This window comes from Oncorhynchus gorbuscha, linkage group LG12 (assembly GCF_021184085.1).
Source record: "Oncorhynchus gorbuscha isolate QuinsamMale2020 ecotype Even-year linkage group LG12, OgorEven_v1.0, whole genome shotgun sequence".
NCBI classification, from domain to species: domain Eukaryota; kingdom Metazoa; phylum Chordata; class Actinopteri; order Salmoniformes; family Salmonidae; genus Oncorhynchus; species Oncorhynchus gorbuscha.
In genome coordinates, this window is record NC_060184.1 from 46,479,505 (window position 1) to 46,496,687 (window position 17,183).

The 17,183-nt window shown below is 41.9% G+C and overlaps 1 protein-coding gene across 2 annotated transcripts in view; it reads left to right on the plus strand.

Annotated features, from left to right (window-relative positions):
* The first annotated feature begins 734 nt into the window (after nt 1-734).
* LOC123991711 (progressive ankylosis protein homolog) overlaps nt 735-17,183 on the plus strand; it is a 31,084-nt gene continuing 14,635 nt past the window's right edge. The window contains exons 1-6 of one of the 2 annotated variants that reach the window (XM_046293361.1): nt 735-1,300; nt 8,978-9,194; nt 9,457-9,575; nt 11,464-11,547; nt 11,745-11,915; nt 16,436-16,570. In XM_046293361.1, coding sequence (XP_046149317.1) covers nt 1,205-1,300; nt 8,978-9,194; nt 9,457-9,575; nt 11,464-11,547; nt 11,745-11,915; nt 16,436-16,570 — 822 coding nt within the window. In that variant the 5' untranslated portion in view covers nt 735-1,204. The remainder of the gene's footprint in view (nt 1,301-8,977; nt 9,195-9,456; nt 9,576-11,463; nt 11,548-11,744; nt 11,916-16,435; nt 16,571-17,183) is intronic. The other variant, XM_046293360.1, reaches the window with a different exon arrangement.

Here is a 17,183-nt window from a genome sequence, read left to right on the forward strand (position 1 = left end):
TGCCCAGACGAGATGAGACAACTTTTTTTTGAGCTCGGCGAAATCACGCATCAACGTCATTATCATGGACAAATCTAAATAAATGCCAATAGGGAAGAAAAAAAACTCTTAACGAAAATGTGGTAAAACTGTCATTCCAGGTTCAATGTTTGGCGTGACAGATTTATCTGAAGTTGGTTAGCTAGCAAGTGACAAGAACATTATCCAGCCTGCATAGCAAACATTTAGTTGACAACGGACCACCATCCACCGACATTGCAACTATGCACTGTTATGTTGGTAACAGTAACCGTTTTATAAAATCAATAAGGTACGCGAGTCAGTGCTGTATCTTGAATACAGTCAAATGTAAATGGGTAGTCTATTTTGTTAAGAACGGACGACCAGACCTTCTGCATAGCAACTATGCAAAAGAATGAGCAACATGACCAAAATAACTAACCAGATTTTTGTCCAGACTAAATATTCTAGTGGAAGAATTACATTGTATTAATTGATTTACGAAAATAAAGATTTAATGACAATTAAATTATATGTTGGTAAAAGTACGTTTTTATTAAAGCAATAAGGCGGTTATTCTGCGCTCTGAAATCGGCGTAGATAAGCCAGACTGAGTTTGCGCACGCAATTTAAGTATACTGTTGCAGCTAGAAACATAATCATTTCGCTGCACCAGCTATATACATCTGCTAAATATGTGTACACGACCATTACAATTTGATCTGTCTACCTATAATTCATGACGTCGAGAGTAGGTGGAGGAAGTTTAAATTTGGTGCCGACCCACGTGTGTGGTTTGGTTTCAGGCAAGGCGGGGATGGCTTGATGTTGAACACTCAGAATCGTATGCTACGAGAGCAAAAGCTTTCTGGTATTCCCTCATTGTTTTGATACAAGCCGGGGTTCTCGCTGGATTCTCTCCGTCAGTTTTTTTAATGCAGCTTGCTTTCATTTTCTCCAACGTTGTCGAGCGATGGAGAAACGCCCATCTGCAATAATTCTTCTGACCTTCGCCTCCTCTGCACACCAAAGCGTATTCCTTGGATCCAGCGATGCGGGGAGCATTCTGACTTTGATTGTCAGTTGAATTGACATTTATTTAACGTGAAGTGCCTACCTACATTCTATTCTACCGATTTAACGTAATATTTTAAATAATCACGACTGAAGCAGATGCCCCTGGTTCTGTCACCCCTGCTATACTATGTTGGAATTTCCATCTCTCATTCCATATTGGCCTCTCATCAGCTTTCTGGTGCCTATGGCTATTACCAATGTAGCCATCGACCTCGGTGAACAGGTAGGTCGGCGCCATCAAATTGACATAAGACAGCGATATTTGCATAGGATATGTGCTAGTCGGTAGCCAACATTGGGGGTTGAGGCAAGAGTGACGGATTGAACGTCAACAATTAGCTAGATGTCAGGCTCTGTCAAAACACGGTCCGGATAACTTCTATCGCTTGTTTGATTTGACATGAAGTAAGCATTCAACGTGGTACAGAATGTTGTATCTATCCATCAGACCACCACTAGTAGTGGCCTACAATTCAAGAATTTGATCAATTCATTACAGGCACGTGTATAATTTAAACGCCGACAGATGGCGATATTGAGACGGGTCATTTTACAGTCCAAATAATTTATGGAGCCAGCAATACATTTGCATCACTTGTGGACCGGTTCGTACCTGACATATTCTCAATTCAGGCTGCATAGCCATCGATTTCCTCAACTTTATTGAATGGATAGATGGCGGGAAAAATATGCTTACTTTATGAAACACAGTTTTCCACTACCAATGCTAGTGACAAAATTCAAATCCCGCCTAATACTTTCTTTGGATTTGTGGATACATCTCATTATTTGAATAGTTTTTTGAATATTCGATGAGGGTTGTTGATTTCAACCGCATGTATTCAATGGAGAAATGCAACCATACTAGCCTCATAACATGAATTATTATTATTATTATTATATTATATGCTTAGTCATCTCAATACAACTCCGATAAAAGTGTCCCCCCCCGCAAAGTTGCGGGGAAGTCACGTGGCCTACTTATGTCAGTACTCCTAACAACGTATGCATTAGGACATTTATATTCAATTAAATACATAGTATATAAACCATACATTTTTTGGCGGAGACCAAATTCGACACAGCATTGACCTCCATACAAAAACGTGCTTGGTGGGTGAGAATTTTTTTGTTTTTAAAGTGTTAGGAGATTTAGGTTAAGGTTAGGAAACGGGTTAGCTAAAATAGTTCCAGACATGACGCCAACATTTCTTGCCACCCTGAGAGTAGTCTTGGTTTCCACCAATGCCATGCTGCCACAGCATCAGGCATAAAATAAACATAGCCCATGGTCTGGTAGTTTAAACCTGATTGGTTGAACAGATATACAACATCCGGGATTAATGTTAAACCACTCTTTGCATGGCGGTGGAAAATTGTGTTTCATAAGGAAAGTAAGCATATTTTCCTTTACAGGAACATTCACGTGTCCTGTTTTCTGAGGGTTGGGAGAATATTCCATTACTTCCCACAGAACATGGTTGCTATATTCTCAGAATATAATTGATATTAATGTTATAGATGTGTTTCATGGGAATGTTGCTTTCTCCCCCTCAACAAATGTTTTCATTACACATCACTCCTTGTGAGGCCCTGATTGGTGAACCACTGATCCATTCAGTGTTTTGTCTGTTGGCAAAGTTGGGGACACACACAGTTCGATTAATCCCGCCCGGGTGCCCGTGTAGGTGTTTTGTTTCGGATGAAAGTCAAAACTAAATTGACGTAATTAAGCATGTGTAGCAATTACTAGGATTCTGTGCTTTCTCATGCAAAAGGAATTGCTTTTGATAAAAATGATTTATCTGCCTTCCCAATAAAAACTATACATAACTAAATGCAACATGCAACAATTTCAACGATTTTACTGAGTTACAGTTCATATAAGGAAATCGGTCAATTGAAACAAATTAATTTGGCCCAAATCTAGGGATTTCACAAAAATCAGAATGCGTTTTTCTCCACAAAATGACTTTATTACAGACAAATACTCCTCAGTTTGTAGAGATAGGTGTGGAAGAACTTGACTGGCCTGCACAGAGCCCTGACTGCCCTGCACAGAGCACCGACTGGCCTGCACAGAGCACCGACTGGCCTGCACAGAGCACCGACTGGCCTGCACAGAGCACCGACTGGCCTGCACAGAGCCCCGACTGGCCTGCACAGAGCCCCGACTGGCCTGCACAGAGCCCCGACTGGCCTGCACAGAGCCCCGACTGGCCTGCACAGAGCCCCGACTGGCCTGCACAGAGCCCCGACTGGCCTGCACAGAGCCCCGACTGGCCTGCACAGAGCCCCGACTGGCCTGCACAGAGCCCTGGCCTGCACAGAGCCCCGACTGGCCTGCACAGAGCCCCGACTGGCCTGCACAGAGCCCTGACCTCAACCCCATTGAACACCCTTGGGATGAATTGGAACGCCGACTGTGAGCCAGGCCTAATTCTCCAACATCAGTTCCCGACCTCAGTAATGCTCTTATGACTGAATGGAAGCAAGTCCCTGCAGCAATGTTCCAACATCTAGTGGAAAGCCTTCCCTGAAGAGTGGAGCTGTTACAGCAGCAAAGGGGGACCAACTCCATAGTAATGCCCATGACTTTGGCCATGTGGTATATGAAGAAATAAAGCTAGAATCTTAAATGTTGTAGGTGCACTGGTGTTCCTAAATTCAAATTCCAGGTCGCACAGCAAAATATTTAGGCGCATATGCTAATAAAATGGTCCCACTGTAGAGCTTTGGTGGCAAATACCAAATAACCTATATGATTTTTGAGTTGCGACTGTCAGTGAAAAGTAGAGGCACAGCCAGGCATTAGTGCTGTGAATTGCCAGGGACCTCACAATACGACATTATCACGATACTTAGGTTCCGTTGCGATATGTATTGCTATTCTCAGTATTATTTTGGGAATCAATATTGTGATTTTATTTATTTATTGCGATTTGATTTGCCAAACATATTGCTCACCATCTCTGCTGCAGAGGGACGAGCCATGACAAAGAGTTCAAAATCTAATTAACTCATTATTTAAAAAATAAAATGGAGAAAAGGCTATGGAGTTTTGGTGCCGGTACAGCAAACTAGCACAATTTAAAAAAAATTAAAATTAAAATTGTCTAAATGATACGATAGTCAAAAATAATGTCCCGTGATGTAACTATTGATCCCCATCACTAAGAGAAGACAATGACAATACTAATATATATGTTATCATAGTTCTCAACTAAATTTAGCGAACAGAATAGCCTATCTTAATGACACCAGTGGAGAGAATTGGCTGAGTGTGTGCATATTCACTCTATCGTTGTTGGGTCAGTGCCTGTTGAAAGTTTGATTTTGGACAACAATTTCCTCCTCCAGATTAGATAGATGTCATATTGTATTTGTCTTCCTTTCTTGACGTAACACATCTGAGTGTCGCTGCACAGGTCTCTCCAGAGATGTTCGATCGGGTTCTAGTCCGGGCTCTGGCTGGGCCACTCAAGGACATTCAGAGATTTGTCCGGAAGCCATTCCTGCATTGTCTTGGCTGTGTGCTTAGGGTCGTTGTCCTGTTGGAAGGTGAACCTTCGCCCCATCGGAGGTCCAGAGTGCTCTGGAGCATGTTTTTATCAAGGATCTCTCTGTACTTTGCTCTGTTAATCTTTCCACCGATCCTGAGTCCCTGCCATTGGAAAAACATCCCCACAGCATGATGCTGCCACCACCATACTTCACCATAGGGATGATGCTAGATTTCCTCAGGACTTGGCATTCAGGCCAAACAGTTCAATCTTGTTTCTCATGGTCTGAGAGTCCTTCAGATGCCTTTTGGGAAACTCCAAGCTGACTCATGTGCCTTTTACTGAGGAGTGGCTTCCGCCTGGCCACTCTACCATAAAGGCCTGATTGGGGGAGTGCTGCAGAGATGCTTGTCCTTCTGGAAGGTTCTTCTAACTCCACATAGGAGCTCTGTCAGAGTGACCATTGGGTTCTTGGTCACCTCCCTGACCAAGGCCCCTCTCCGATTTCTCAGTTTGGCCGGGCTGCCAGCTCTAGGAAGAGTCTTGGTGGTTCCATTTAAGAATGATGGAGGCCGCTGTTCTTGGGGACCTTCAGTGCTGCAGACATTTTTTGGTACCCTTCCCCAGATCTGTGCCTCGACACAATCCTGTTTCGGAGCTCTACGGAAAATTCCTTCAAACTCATAGCTTAGTTTTTGCTCTGACATGCACTGTCAACTGTGGGACCTTTTATATAGACAGGTGTATGCCTTTCCAAATCATGTCCAATCAATTTAATTTACCCCAGGTGGAATCATCCTTGAAATGTTTTTACAACTTGATCAATGGAAACAGGATGCACCAGAGCTCAATTTTGAGTCTCATATCAAAGGGTCTGAATACTTTTTTAAATATGGTATTTGTTTTTATTTTTAGTAAATTGGCAAAAATCTAAATCTGTTTTTGTCATTATGTGGTACTGTGTATAGATTGATGACATTTTTTAATTTAAATAAATGTTAGAATGAAGCTGTAACGTAAGAAAATGTGGAAAAGGTTAAGGGGTCTGAGTACTTTATGAATGCACGGTATATGCATAATCTAGAAAGGCTTCATAATTCATAAAGCTAATGTTAACTGACTGATTATCTCATAGAACAATACGTAGAAGATATCTTAAGCGTCTGTTAACCTCTGACCTTATTTTTGGCGTTTATCCCAAAACCCTATTCTTTTCTCATTCTTTTTCACAAATAGGGATAGCTTAACAAACCAGAGGTAACTAATTTCTGGGTTTTAAGACTTCAAGCTGGCAAGCTCCTCTGTGATATCTAGAAGAGTGAATGTAAACTAAAAAGCCCTTGCATGGATCTAGGACAGTGAGCAACAGATGTCCACTATAACATGGAAAGAAGAGTAGCTTTTTGTTGAATGAGTGGTGACTGATTTAAATTATTAGTAGATGTATTGACCTACTTGTGCATCTTTGTGGCTTTGAGAAGGCCATAAGGCACACAGAATTAAAGCCCATTTCAGTGGAGATCTTATGAATATCATAGCCCCACACCAGTGACCCACAGCAGTCCCAGTCATATGACAGATGACAGGCCTACTCATAGTAGCTGGTATTTTTGCCTAGTCCTAGTGGGCAGTAGGAGTCCAAGCGTGCGTCTCGGAAGAGGTTAGGATTATGCATGCGTAATGGCCGTGTGAGCAGCTATGAATCATACCAAGCTCCCTTCTATGGAAAGTGGAAGCTGCGGATGCTCTCTGGAGGCAAAGCTAAATGGAAATAATGTCTAATTCGCCTGAATGACTAATTCCGTTTTTCATGATCACGACAGGGTATAAAGTGTTTTTAGCATAGAAATAGAATGAGTTAATGGGCTTTTGAGTTTGGAACCTGACTGGTAAACTCATGGGTACACTCGCAATGACTGCCTGGTAATGTAGAATATTAATTAAATTATGCTAACTTAAGTTGCTCATTGAATGTATTTTTTTGTATTGTCAATTAAGTTTATTAAAATAATCACGGAACAGATTGATGGGTACACATCCTGCTTTTACATCCTGCTTTGCTACTATGGGTACATTTGCAATTTCTGCCAGTCCACCCATTGTCATCATTATCTGTTCTATTCTTTCTATTTCTATGGGGTTTTGCATATTTCCACATGCATCCATTATGTATAGGCACATGTATATTGTCTCCTATGCAGATTTTGTTACAATATTTCTGAAAAATTTAACTGGTAAAGGTTAATTTTGCTATATAGTTATCACAGCAAAAAAATAAACGTCTCACGTCTCACTGTCAACTGCGTTTCTTTTCAGCAAGCTTAGCATGTGTAAATATTTGTATGAACATAAGATTCAACAACTGAGACATAAACTGAACAAGTTCCACAGACGTGACTAACAGAAGTTGAATAATGTGTCCCTGAACAAACGGGGGTCAAAATCAAAAGTAAGTCAGTATCTGGTGTGGCCATCAGCTGCATTAAGTACTGCAGTGCATCTCCTCATGGACTGCACCAGATTTGCCAGTTCTTGCTGTGAGATGTTATCCCATTCTTCCACCAAGGCACCTGCAAGTTTCCGGACATTTCTGGGGGGAATGGCTCTAGCCCTCACCCTCCAATCCAACATGTCCCAGATGTGCTCAATGGGATTGAGTTCCGGGCTCTCCGCTGGCCATTGCAGAACACTAGAAATCGTGCACAGAACGAGCATTATGGCTGGTGGCATTGTCATGCTGGAGGGTCATGTCAGGATGAGCCAGCAGGAAGAGTACCACATGAGGGAGGAGGATGTCTTCCCTGTAATGCACAGCTTTGAGATTGCCTGCAATGACAACAAGATCAGTCCGATGATGCTGGGACACACCACCCCAGACCATGACTGATTCTCAATCTCCAAATCGATCCTGCTCCAGAGCACAGGCCTCGGTGTAATGCTTATTCCTTCGATGATAAATGCGAATCCGACCATCACCCCTGGTGAGACAAAACCGCAACTCATCAGTGAAGAGCACTTTTTGTCAGTCCTGTATGGTCCAGCAACAGTGGGTTTGTGACCATAGGCGACGTTGTCGCCGGTGATGTCTGGTGAGGACATGACTTACAACAGGCCTACAAGCCCTCAGTCCAGCCTCTCTCAGCCTATTGCGGACAGTCTGAGTACTGATGGAGGGATTGTGCGTTCCTGGTGCAACTCGGGCAGTTTTTGCCATCTTGTACCTGTCCCGCAGGTGTGATGTTCGGATGTATCAATCCTGTGCAGGTGTTACATGTGGTCTGCCACTGCGAGGATGATCAGCTGTCCGTCCTGTCTCCCTGTGGCACTGTCTTAGGCGTCTCACAGTACAGGCATTGCAATTTATTGCCCTGGCCACATCTGCAGTCCCGATGCCTCCTTGCAGCATGCCTAAGGCACGTTCACGCAGATGAGCAGGGACCCTGGGCATCTTTCTTTTGGTGTTTTTCAGAGTCAGTAGAAAGGCCTCTAGTGTCCTCAGTTTTCATAACTGTGACCTTAATTGCCTACCGCCTGTAAGCTGTTAGTGTCTTAACGACCGTTTCACATGTGCATGTTCATTTAATTGTTTATGGTTCATTGAACAAGTATGGGAAACAGTGTTTAAACCCTTTACAATAAAGCTCTATGAAATTATTTGGAGTTTTACAAATTATCTTTGAAAGACAGGGTCCTGAAAAAGGTGTGTGTATAAGCCGAGTTAAAAGTTTATTGTATCAAATGGTAGGCTACAGTAGCCTGCAATGGCATTGCAATTAACAGCCTACTTGATGGCCAAAAGATGCACATGTATCATTCTTGACATTTAATGTCAGCTTCATTGTGGAATTTTTCCCCATAACAGAAGCACACGAGGGAGTTCTATAACAATAGCAACACCAGTAGCCGTAACACCAGTAGCCTCCGCACCACTCATTCTGAAAGGACACCTCTTCAGAAATGATCTACGATGCTCAGATTACCAATGGTTAACTAGGGAGCTAGGGTATATCAGGTAGCTAGCCATTTACTGTCACAGCAGTTCATCAATAGGTCAATAAACACTAACAGTCACAACAATATTATCTTAAATCTAAAATAGAAATGGAGAAATGTCACTATCTTGGCGTTTTTAATAGAGGCATTAACATGTGGGAAAATATCCAGGCTGCATCACATCTGGCCGTGATTGGCAGTGTTGGCAGGGTTAGGCCGTCATTGTTAATACAAATTTGTTCAATTGACCAAAGTTACCTCGCGAACTCCTTAAACCTGATTTGTAGTATACCCCTCAGGCTAATGCATACTGGTATGAATGATGGTTGTATGATGCTGAACCTTGGGGCTAATACGTTCTCACTCTTTCCCACCCATTCCCTTGGCCTTTTGGTCCTTGGCAGGCTCTAAACCGGGGTTTAGCAGGCTTTAAAGAGGATGCGGTTGAGATGCTTGCCAGCTATGGGCTGGCCTATTCGCTAATGAAGTTCTTTACTGGGCCCATGAGTGATTTCAAGAACGTGGGCCTGGTGTTTGTCAACAGCAAGAGGGACCGGGGCTTGGCTGTGCTGTGCATGGCGGTAGCAGGCTCTATGGCATTCATCATTCATGTTCTCATCGGTGAGGATTAAACATGGTTGTTTTGTCCCAAACCATGACATTTAATAGTAACTAACTACTAGTATTTATTCTTATTAATTCCAAGTGATTTTAAATCCAGTGATATGTCAGTTGTAAACTGCTTTTAAGTTCAGCTTTTCTGTTTTATTTTTTAAATGAAGAGGCCAACCCACTAGTGTTTTATCATCTCAAAAGTTTAAAATCGAGTTAGTGGTGCCATCTCCTCAGTCCTTACAGTATTCTGCTTCTCTCCCCTCTCTAGCCCAGACAGACCTAGGCTACTACATTATCAATAAGCTGCATCATGTGGATGACTCCGTGGGCAACAAGACCAGGAGGGCTTTCCTCTACCTGGCAACTTTCCCACTGCTGGACGCCATGGTGAGTACCGAGGAGAGTATACAGCTTGATTTCAGGGTCTGCGTCCCAAATATCACCCTATTCACTATATACAGTGTATTCGTTAATTATTCAGACCCCTTCCCTTTTTCCACATTTTGTTACGTTACAGCCGTATTGTAATATTGATTAAATAAATATTTTTCCTCATCAATCTACAGACAATACCGCATAATGACCCCCAAAACACTGTAATATCTTATTTACAGAAGTATTCAGACCCTTTACTATGAGACTCGAAATTGAGCTCGGGTGCATCCTGTTTCCATTGATCATTGATTGGACATGATTTGGAAAGGCACACACCTGTCTATATAAGGTCGCACAGTTGACAGTGGATGCCAAAGCAAAAACCGAGCCATGAGGTCAGAGGAATTGTCCGTAGAGCTCCGAGACAGGATTGTGTCGAGCACAGATCTGGAGAAGGGTACCGAAAAATGTCTGCAGCATTGAAGGTCCCCAAGAACAGTGGCCTCATCATTTTTAAATGGAAGAATTTTGGAATCACCAAGACTCTTCCTAGAGCTGGCCGCCCGGCCAAACTGAGCAATCGGGGAAGAAGGGCCTTGGTCAGGGAGGTGACCCGATGATGGTAATTCTGACAGAGCTCTAGAGTTCCTCTGTTGAGATGGGAGAACCTTCCAGAAGGACAACCATCTCTGCAGCACTCCACCAATTAGGCCTTTATGGTAGTGTGACCAGACGGAAGCCACACCTCAGTAAAAAGCACATGACATCCCGCTTGGAGTTTGCCAAAAGGCACCTAAAGGACTCAGACCATGAAAAACAAGATTCTCTGGTCTTGAACTCTTTGGCCTGAATGCCAAGTGACACGCCTGGAGGACACGCCTGGAGGAATCCTGGCACTATCCCTACGGTGAGGCATGGTGGTGGCAGCATCATGCTGTGGGGATGTTTTTTTTAGTGGCAGGGACTGGGAGACTAGTCAGGATCAAGGGACAAATGAATGGAAAAAAGTACAGAGATCCTTGACAAAAACCTGCTAGACTAGGGTGAAGGTTCACCATCCAACAGGACAACAACGCTAAACACACAGCCCAGACAATGCAGGAGTGGCTTCGGGACAAGTCTCTGAATGTCCTTGAGTGGCCCAGCCAGAGCCCGGATTTGAACCCAATCAAACATCTCTGGAGGGACCTGAAAGTATCTGTGCAGCGATGTTCCCCATCCAACCGGACAGGGCTTGAGAGGATCTGCAGAGAAGAATGGGAGGAACTCCCCAAATACAGGTGTGCCAAGCTTGTAGTTTCATACCCAAGATTATTATATTATTATTATTATATATTATTATGAGTCGAGGCTGTAATCTCTGCCAAAGGTCCTTCTACAAAGTACTGAGCAAAGGGTCTGAATACTTAAGTAAATGTGAGATTTGCTATTTTTGTCATTATGGGGGTATTGAGTGGGGGAAAAAAACAATTTAATCCATTTTAGAATAAGGTTGAAAATGTGGAAAAGTGAAGGGGTCTGAATACTTTCCAAATGCACTGTAGTGCACTACTTTGAACCAGATCCCTATGGGCCATGTTCAAAAGTAGTGCGTTATGTAATGAATAGGGTGCCATTTAGGATGCAGACCAGCTCTTTCATGAACCAAAGCATGGCTATCCAGAGAGCCGTAATCATGGCAGAAAGAAGCTTAACACCTCAAATGTATGTATAATCACCTTGACATCATGCTGATCTTAAAACGTACGCACTCCTGTCCCTGTATTTCAACTACCGCATATTGACACATTTCAATGTGAGCCTTTGGGTTGCTTTTTATTTTTACAGAAAATAACTTGGTAGGCTAAAATTATTGGGTGGAGAAGCAACAATTGTCTCCTTGTTAATTTTTGTTTTTTAGTCTTGGATACATGCTGGAATCCTCCTCAAGCACAAATACAGTGTCATTGTAGGCTCTGCCTCCATCTCTGATGTCATCACCCAGGTACTCAACAGATTGCTTCCTTGTTGTTCACTAATCCCCATTACAGTGAATATGGGTTCTTGTAGCCAAAACAAAAATGCAATTCCCCTCAAAAGTGGACTTGGCAGTATGCCCTGCTCTGATAAGTTGTGAGTGTGATGTGGTCCTAACGGAGTGTTTCTGACTGTGCCCCCCCCCCCCCCCTCTCTCTGTGGCAGATTGTGTTTGTGTCCGTTCTGATACATAGTAACCTGCCGTGTGTGGAGCCCCTTCTCATCCCCATCCTCGCCCTGTACATGGGAGCCCTGGTGCGCTTCGTCATCGTGGGCCTGGGCTACTACTACAACATTCACGACAACATCCCGGACTCCAGTGGCGTTGACGTAGGGGTACGCTGTTTCCTTCGTCACCCAACTGGGACCTTTTTTAAGAGTTCAACGTGTTTATTCAACACTAGAACCGCTGGGCCTTTCAGGCGATAAGTATCCGCTGCAGCAGTGGTTCCCAAACGGGGTTGCAAAATACATTTGAGGGAATGGGAAAGAAATGCTTTCAGTGTCCACTTAATGACTAAAACCAAATAGAATATTTGTAGAAAAAAAACTGCACCTATATATTTTTTAATAGCCTATAATCTTTTAGAACCTATAGTGACCAAAATAAAAGCTAGACAATCAGGGGTCCATTTGATTTTGCTATGTTTGAGCATAAGAACACCACTTTTTCCATGTCAAAATGCGTAGAATTGTAGGAAATTAGCTTAGAAACTGCTAAATTGGTGGCCGTGGCTCAGTCTTTGTCAGAAAATCTTAGAGACCCTCTTGGCCGCAGAGGCAAAATGTTGTTTTAAAGCTTAATTCCCTGCAATTGTACACATTTTGACATGGGGCGGAGAGACATTTAAAAAAAATTAAGCTTGTGTCCTATAATTCTACACATTGTCATGGGACTGAGAAAAAATGGTGGTTTAAAACCTAATTTCCTGCAATTCTACACATTTGACCATGTGTCTGAGAGAAAATGTGCAATTTTAAAGCAACATTTCTGCAATTCTACAAACTTTACCATGGTTTATGCCGTGTTCTTAAAACCTGTTGTGACTAGGGGACAGTATTTTCATTTTTGGAAAAACAACAGTCCCGTAGTAAATGGGATATTTTGTCAGGAAAAGATGCTAGAATATGCATATAATTGACAGCTTAGGATAGAAAACACTAAAGTTTCCAAAACTGTAAAAACATTATCTGAGTATAACAGAACTGATGTTGCAGGCGAAAGCCTGAGAAAAATCCAATCCGGAAGTGCCCCATGTTTTGAAAGCGCTGCGTTCCAATGAGTCCCTATTGAGCAGTGAATGGGCTATCAACCAGATTACTCTTTCTCCGTATTCCCGAAGGTGTCTACAGCATTGTGACGTAGTTTTACGCATTTATGTTGAAGAATACCCGTAAGTGGCTACATTGCGCAAGTGGTCACCTGATGCTGCCAGAGAGATTCTCACGTAAAATACAGAGGTAGCCATTACTCCAATCGGTCCTACTGAAAAACGAATTGTCCCGATGGATATATTATCAAATATATATTTGAAAAACACCTTTAGGATTGATTATAAACAACGTTTGCCATGTTTCTGTCGATATTATGGAGCTAATTTGGAATATTTTTCGCCGTTTTCGTGACTGCAATTTCCGGGCGATTTCTCAGCCAAACGTGAAGAACAAACGGAGCTATTTCATCTACAAAAATAATATTTTTGGAAAAAAGGAACATTTGCTATCGAACTGGGAGTCTCGTGAGTGAAAACATCCGAAGCTCATCAAAGGTAAACGATTTAATTTGATTGCTTTTCTGATTTCCGTGACCAAGTTACCTGCTGCTAGCTGGACAAAATGCTATGCTAGGCTATCGATAAACTTACACAAGTGCTTGTCTAGCTTTTGCTGTAAAGCATATTTTGAAAATCTGAGATGACAGGGTGATTAACAAAAGGCTAAGCTGTGTCTCAATATATTTCATTTGTGATTTTCATGAATAGGAATATTTTCTAGGGATATTTCTGTCCGTTGCATTATGCTAATTAGTGTCAGGTGATGATTACGCTCCCGCATGCGGGATTGGGTGTCACTAGAGGGTTCTTCAGCTGAGTGACTCAAACATTATACCATTATCAATTGGGCAATGCCGTGAAATGTTTTTTAATTTCAGATTCTCCCTCACTGTCTAGTTTTTATTTTATATACAGCTCCATTATCTTTTCTACATAGTTTATCTGTTTTTTTTACTGGAAACTTTTTACCATCACGAAAACAATTTTTTTTAAACTAATTTATATACGTTTTTTTTAAATTGAGTGGCTGCAATGATTTAGGCCAGGGGTGCCAAACACATTCCATGGAGGACCTAGTGTCAGGTTTGTCCTTTCAATTAAGTCATAAACAATCCAGGTGTGGGTTCCTTGCTAACTAGTGACCTTAATTCATCCAAATACATGGGAGGAGAGAACCTGCATCCTCTCGGCCCTCTGTGGAATGAGTTTGACACCTGTGGTTTAGGCTAACTAGTGACCTTAATTCATCCAAATACATGGGAGGAGAGAACCTGCATCCTCTCGGCCCTCTGTGGAATGAGTTTGACACCTGTGGTTTAGGAGAAAGACTGCATCAATATTCTAACAGTCAAATAAATAAATTCCATATATGCTATCGGAAGAATAATAATCTGGGTGTGTCTATGAAGGTTTTAGGTAACATTATTATACGAAAAAAAACGTATTTCAAATTTATTTTATTTATTTTTATTTTATTTCACCTTTATTTAACCAGGTAGGCAAGTTGAGAACAAGTTCTCATTTACAATTGCGAAAATAGCATTTCATTAGTCTTTACTGTAGGCTATATATGGAAACCATTAAAACCACCACAGAAATTTTAGTTTTGGCAGGTCTTAAACATGGAAATAAGAAAATGTATTTCAAAAGAACAGAATGGCATATTTTAAGTTGCATTACGTTAGTACTTTACTTAGTAGCCTGAGCAATGATCCCTTGAGTGCTCATGTGCTGAACGCATGGACAGCGTGGTTATCCTTGGAAAAAGTCATATTTTGAAATAGAGCTCACCTCTTGAATTTTTTGTTATTTGACAAAGGTCAGTGTCTTAGAAACAGCAGAAACTGCTGTTTTCTGATACTATATTTCAAAATGTCGTACCTACATGTGACTCTGGAGGAGGATTTGAAAAAGTGGTTCCCCTTCCCCTGCTTCTGTCAATGACAAGCTGCACCCATCTCTTCATGTACAATTGGACAATTAAGTGATAATACCCGAGAAGCCAGTGTTGAAGAATATATTGGCACGGGTGTTTTTCGTGCCAATATCCTCTAAACACCTGCTTCGAGGGCATTATTACTTTTAATAATATGGATGGGAGTCAGTCATTTGTTCTAAATGTTCCGTTGCCATGATGGCTGGCAACGTTTTTATCCCTTGCTTGTTAAGCTAGCCAATTTTGGCTAACACAATCATGTCAAACAGTACAACAAGAATAACAACAAAGTAGCTGCATTTGCATTTGTTTAATTAAGCTGTTTTTAGGGGGGATACATCCATAACAATGAGTTAATGATGAGTGATTTTTTTTTTTTTTGCCTGGGGTAGAACATTTTGTTCTCGCGCCAGGCCACTGTTCAGAAGAGCTAGCCATCTACACTGCTAACACAATCACTTCAAACTGAAGCTGAAAACATTTAGTGTTTTTCTATTGACATTTTTTTTGTATATATCCATACAAATGATGCTGATTCATGATTTCGACTAGCTGAGAAAAGCTGCCAGCCTGTCTGTCTCGTCCCGACACGTTCATTAGCATAGGACAGCTGGAGATCGAATGTCAATATTGAAACAATGTTGCAAATGTAGGAGAGACGGAGAGCAAAGTTATTACAAATCTCTGCTGTTGAAAACCAAAATCTAGCATAAAGCTTAAAGAAATGGGACATAATGTCTAGTTGCTTTTTAAAGTGTATATCTAGAATATAAATTGCCTGGCTGAGCTGAGACTAGATTGCACAGTCAGGTGAAACAGTAAATAAGCATTTCAACGTCATAGATTTAGCCGGTGGTAACTTGTGGAATAGACACAGTCTGAATGCGGTTTTAACCAATCAGTATCCAGGATTAAACCCACCTGTTGTATAATTAAGCAATAAGGCACGAGGGGGTGTGGTATAAGGGCTCTTATGCATCGCGGTGTACCTGGACATAGCCCTATACCGAAAACCCCCAAGGTGCCTTATTGCGATTATAAACTGGTTATCAACGTAATTAGAGCAATAAAAATAAATGTTTTGTCATACCCTTGGTATACGGTCTGGAATACCACAGCTGTCTGCCAATCAGCATTCAGGGCTCTAACCACGCAGTTTATAATTGATAATATTGTCACCCATCAGACTTTTTTGGTTACTACATGATTCCATGTGTTATTTCATAGTTTTGATATATTCACTATTATCCTATATTGTAGAAAATAAACACTTGAATGAGTAGGTGTGTCCAAACTTTTGACTGGTACTATATATGTAGGAAAAGTCAGGTAAGGAGCAGGATGTTGCTTTTTTTGGGTGGCTTATTTGTTTATTTCTTTACATTTACAAAATCAAACATTGGTTGCCGTTGTCCTATGGCGGTTCTATTGTTAATCTTGGTCTTCTAAAACTGGCTTTGATGTACTTGCAGACTACCTAGATAGTAGCCCATGTCCCAAAATTAACCAGGACAATTAGGTCAATGGCCCCTATTTTATCTCGTAATCAATACTACTGCTCTCACGTATGGCAAGGAGCTACAGCTACAACTCTAAGGCAGATTGAACTTATCCTTGTTTTCCCCTCTCATTTTGCTTCTTTGCAGGGAGATGTCACCATCGGGAAGATGTTGAGTTTCTGGTGGCCTCTGGCCCTCATCCTGGCTACCCAGCGGATCAGCAGGCCCATCGTCAACCTCTTCGTGTCCCGGGACCTCCATGGCAGCAGCGTAGCTACTGAGGTGAGTTTGAAGCCTACTCAGTCCACTCCCCAATAATATCCCATTTTGTTCAGTCCCACTCACTGTAATTGGGAAGCTGCCAACCGCAATGGCCTTTACCTGAGGGGTATAATGGGTATACTACAAATCAAGATCTACTCTGGGTTTTCTAAAGCTAACCAGCTTCTTTTAGCTTCGCATTCCAGCTCAGGCTTGATCTGTACTACGACAGTGGATATTGCTTGTCTGCCTGATGCTAACTCTAGCAGGCCAGTGTACATGTCGCACGTGGTTAGTCGAACACTGAGACAATGCATGAAAAATGGGCAAGTCAATGCCACTTTTTCATTTGTATCAAAATGAAGGAAAAGTTAGCCTGAGGCACTTGTCCAGGAACCCCATACCAGGTGGTGTCAGGGGAAGGCCCCAACAATTGTCAGACTCCAGCTACCCGAGGCATAGACTGTTCAAATCAAATTGGATTTTTCACTTGATTTGTAAACAACAGGTGTAGACTAACTGTGAAATGCTTACTTATGAGTCCTTCCCAACAATAGAGAGAGAAAATTTTGAAATAATAAAAAAAGTTAACGATAACTTGGTTATATAAAAGGGCTACCAGTACCGGTGCAGG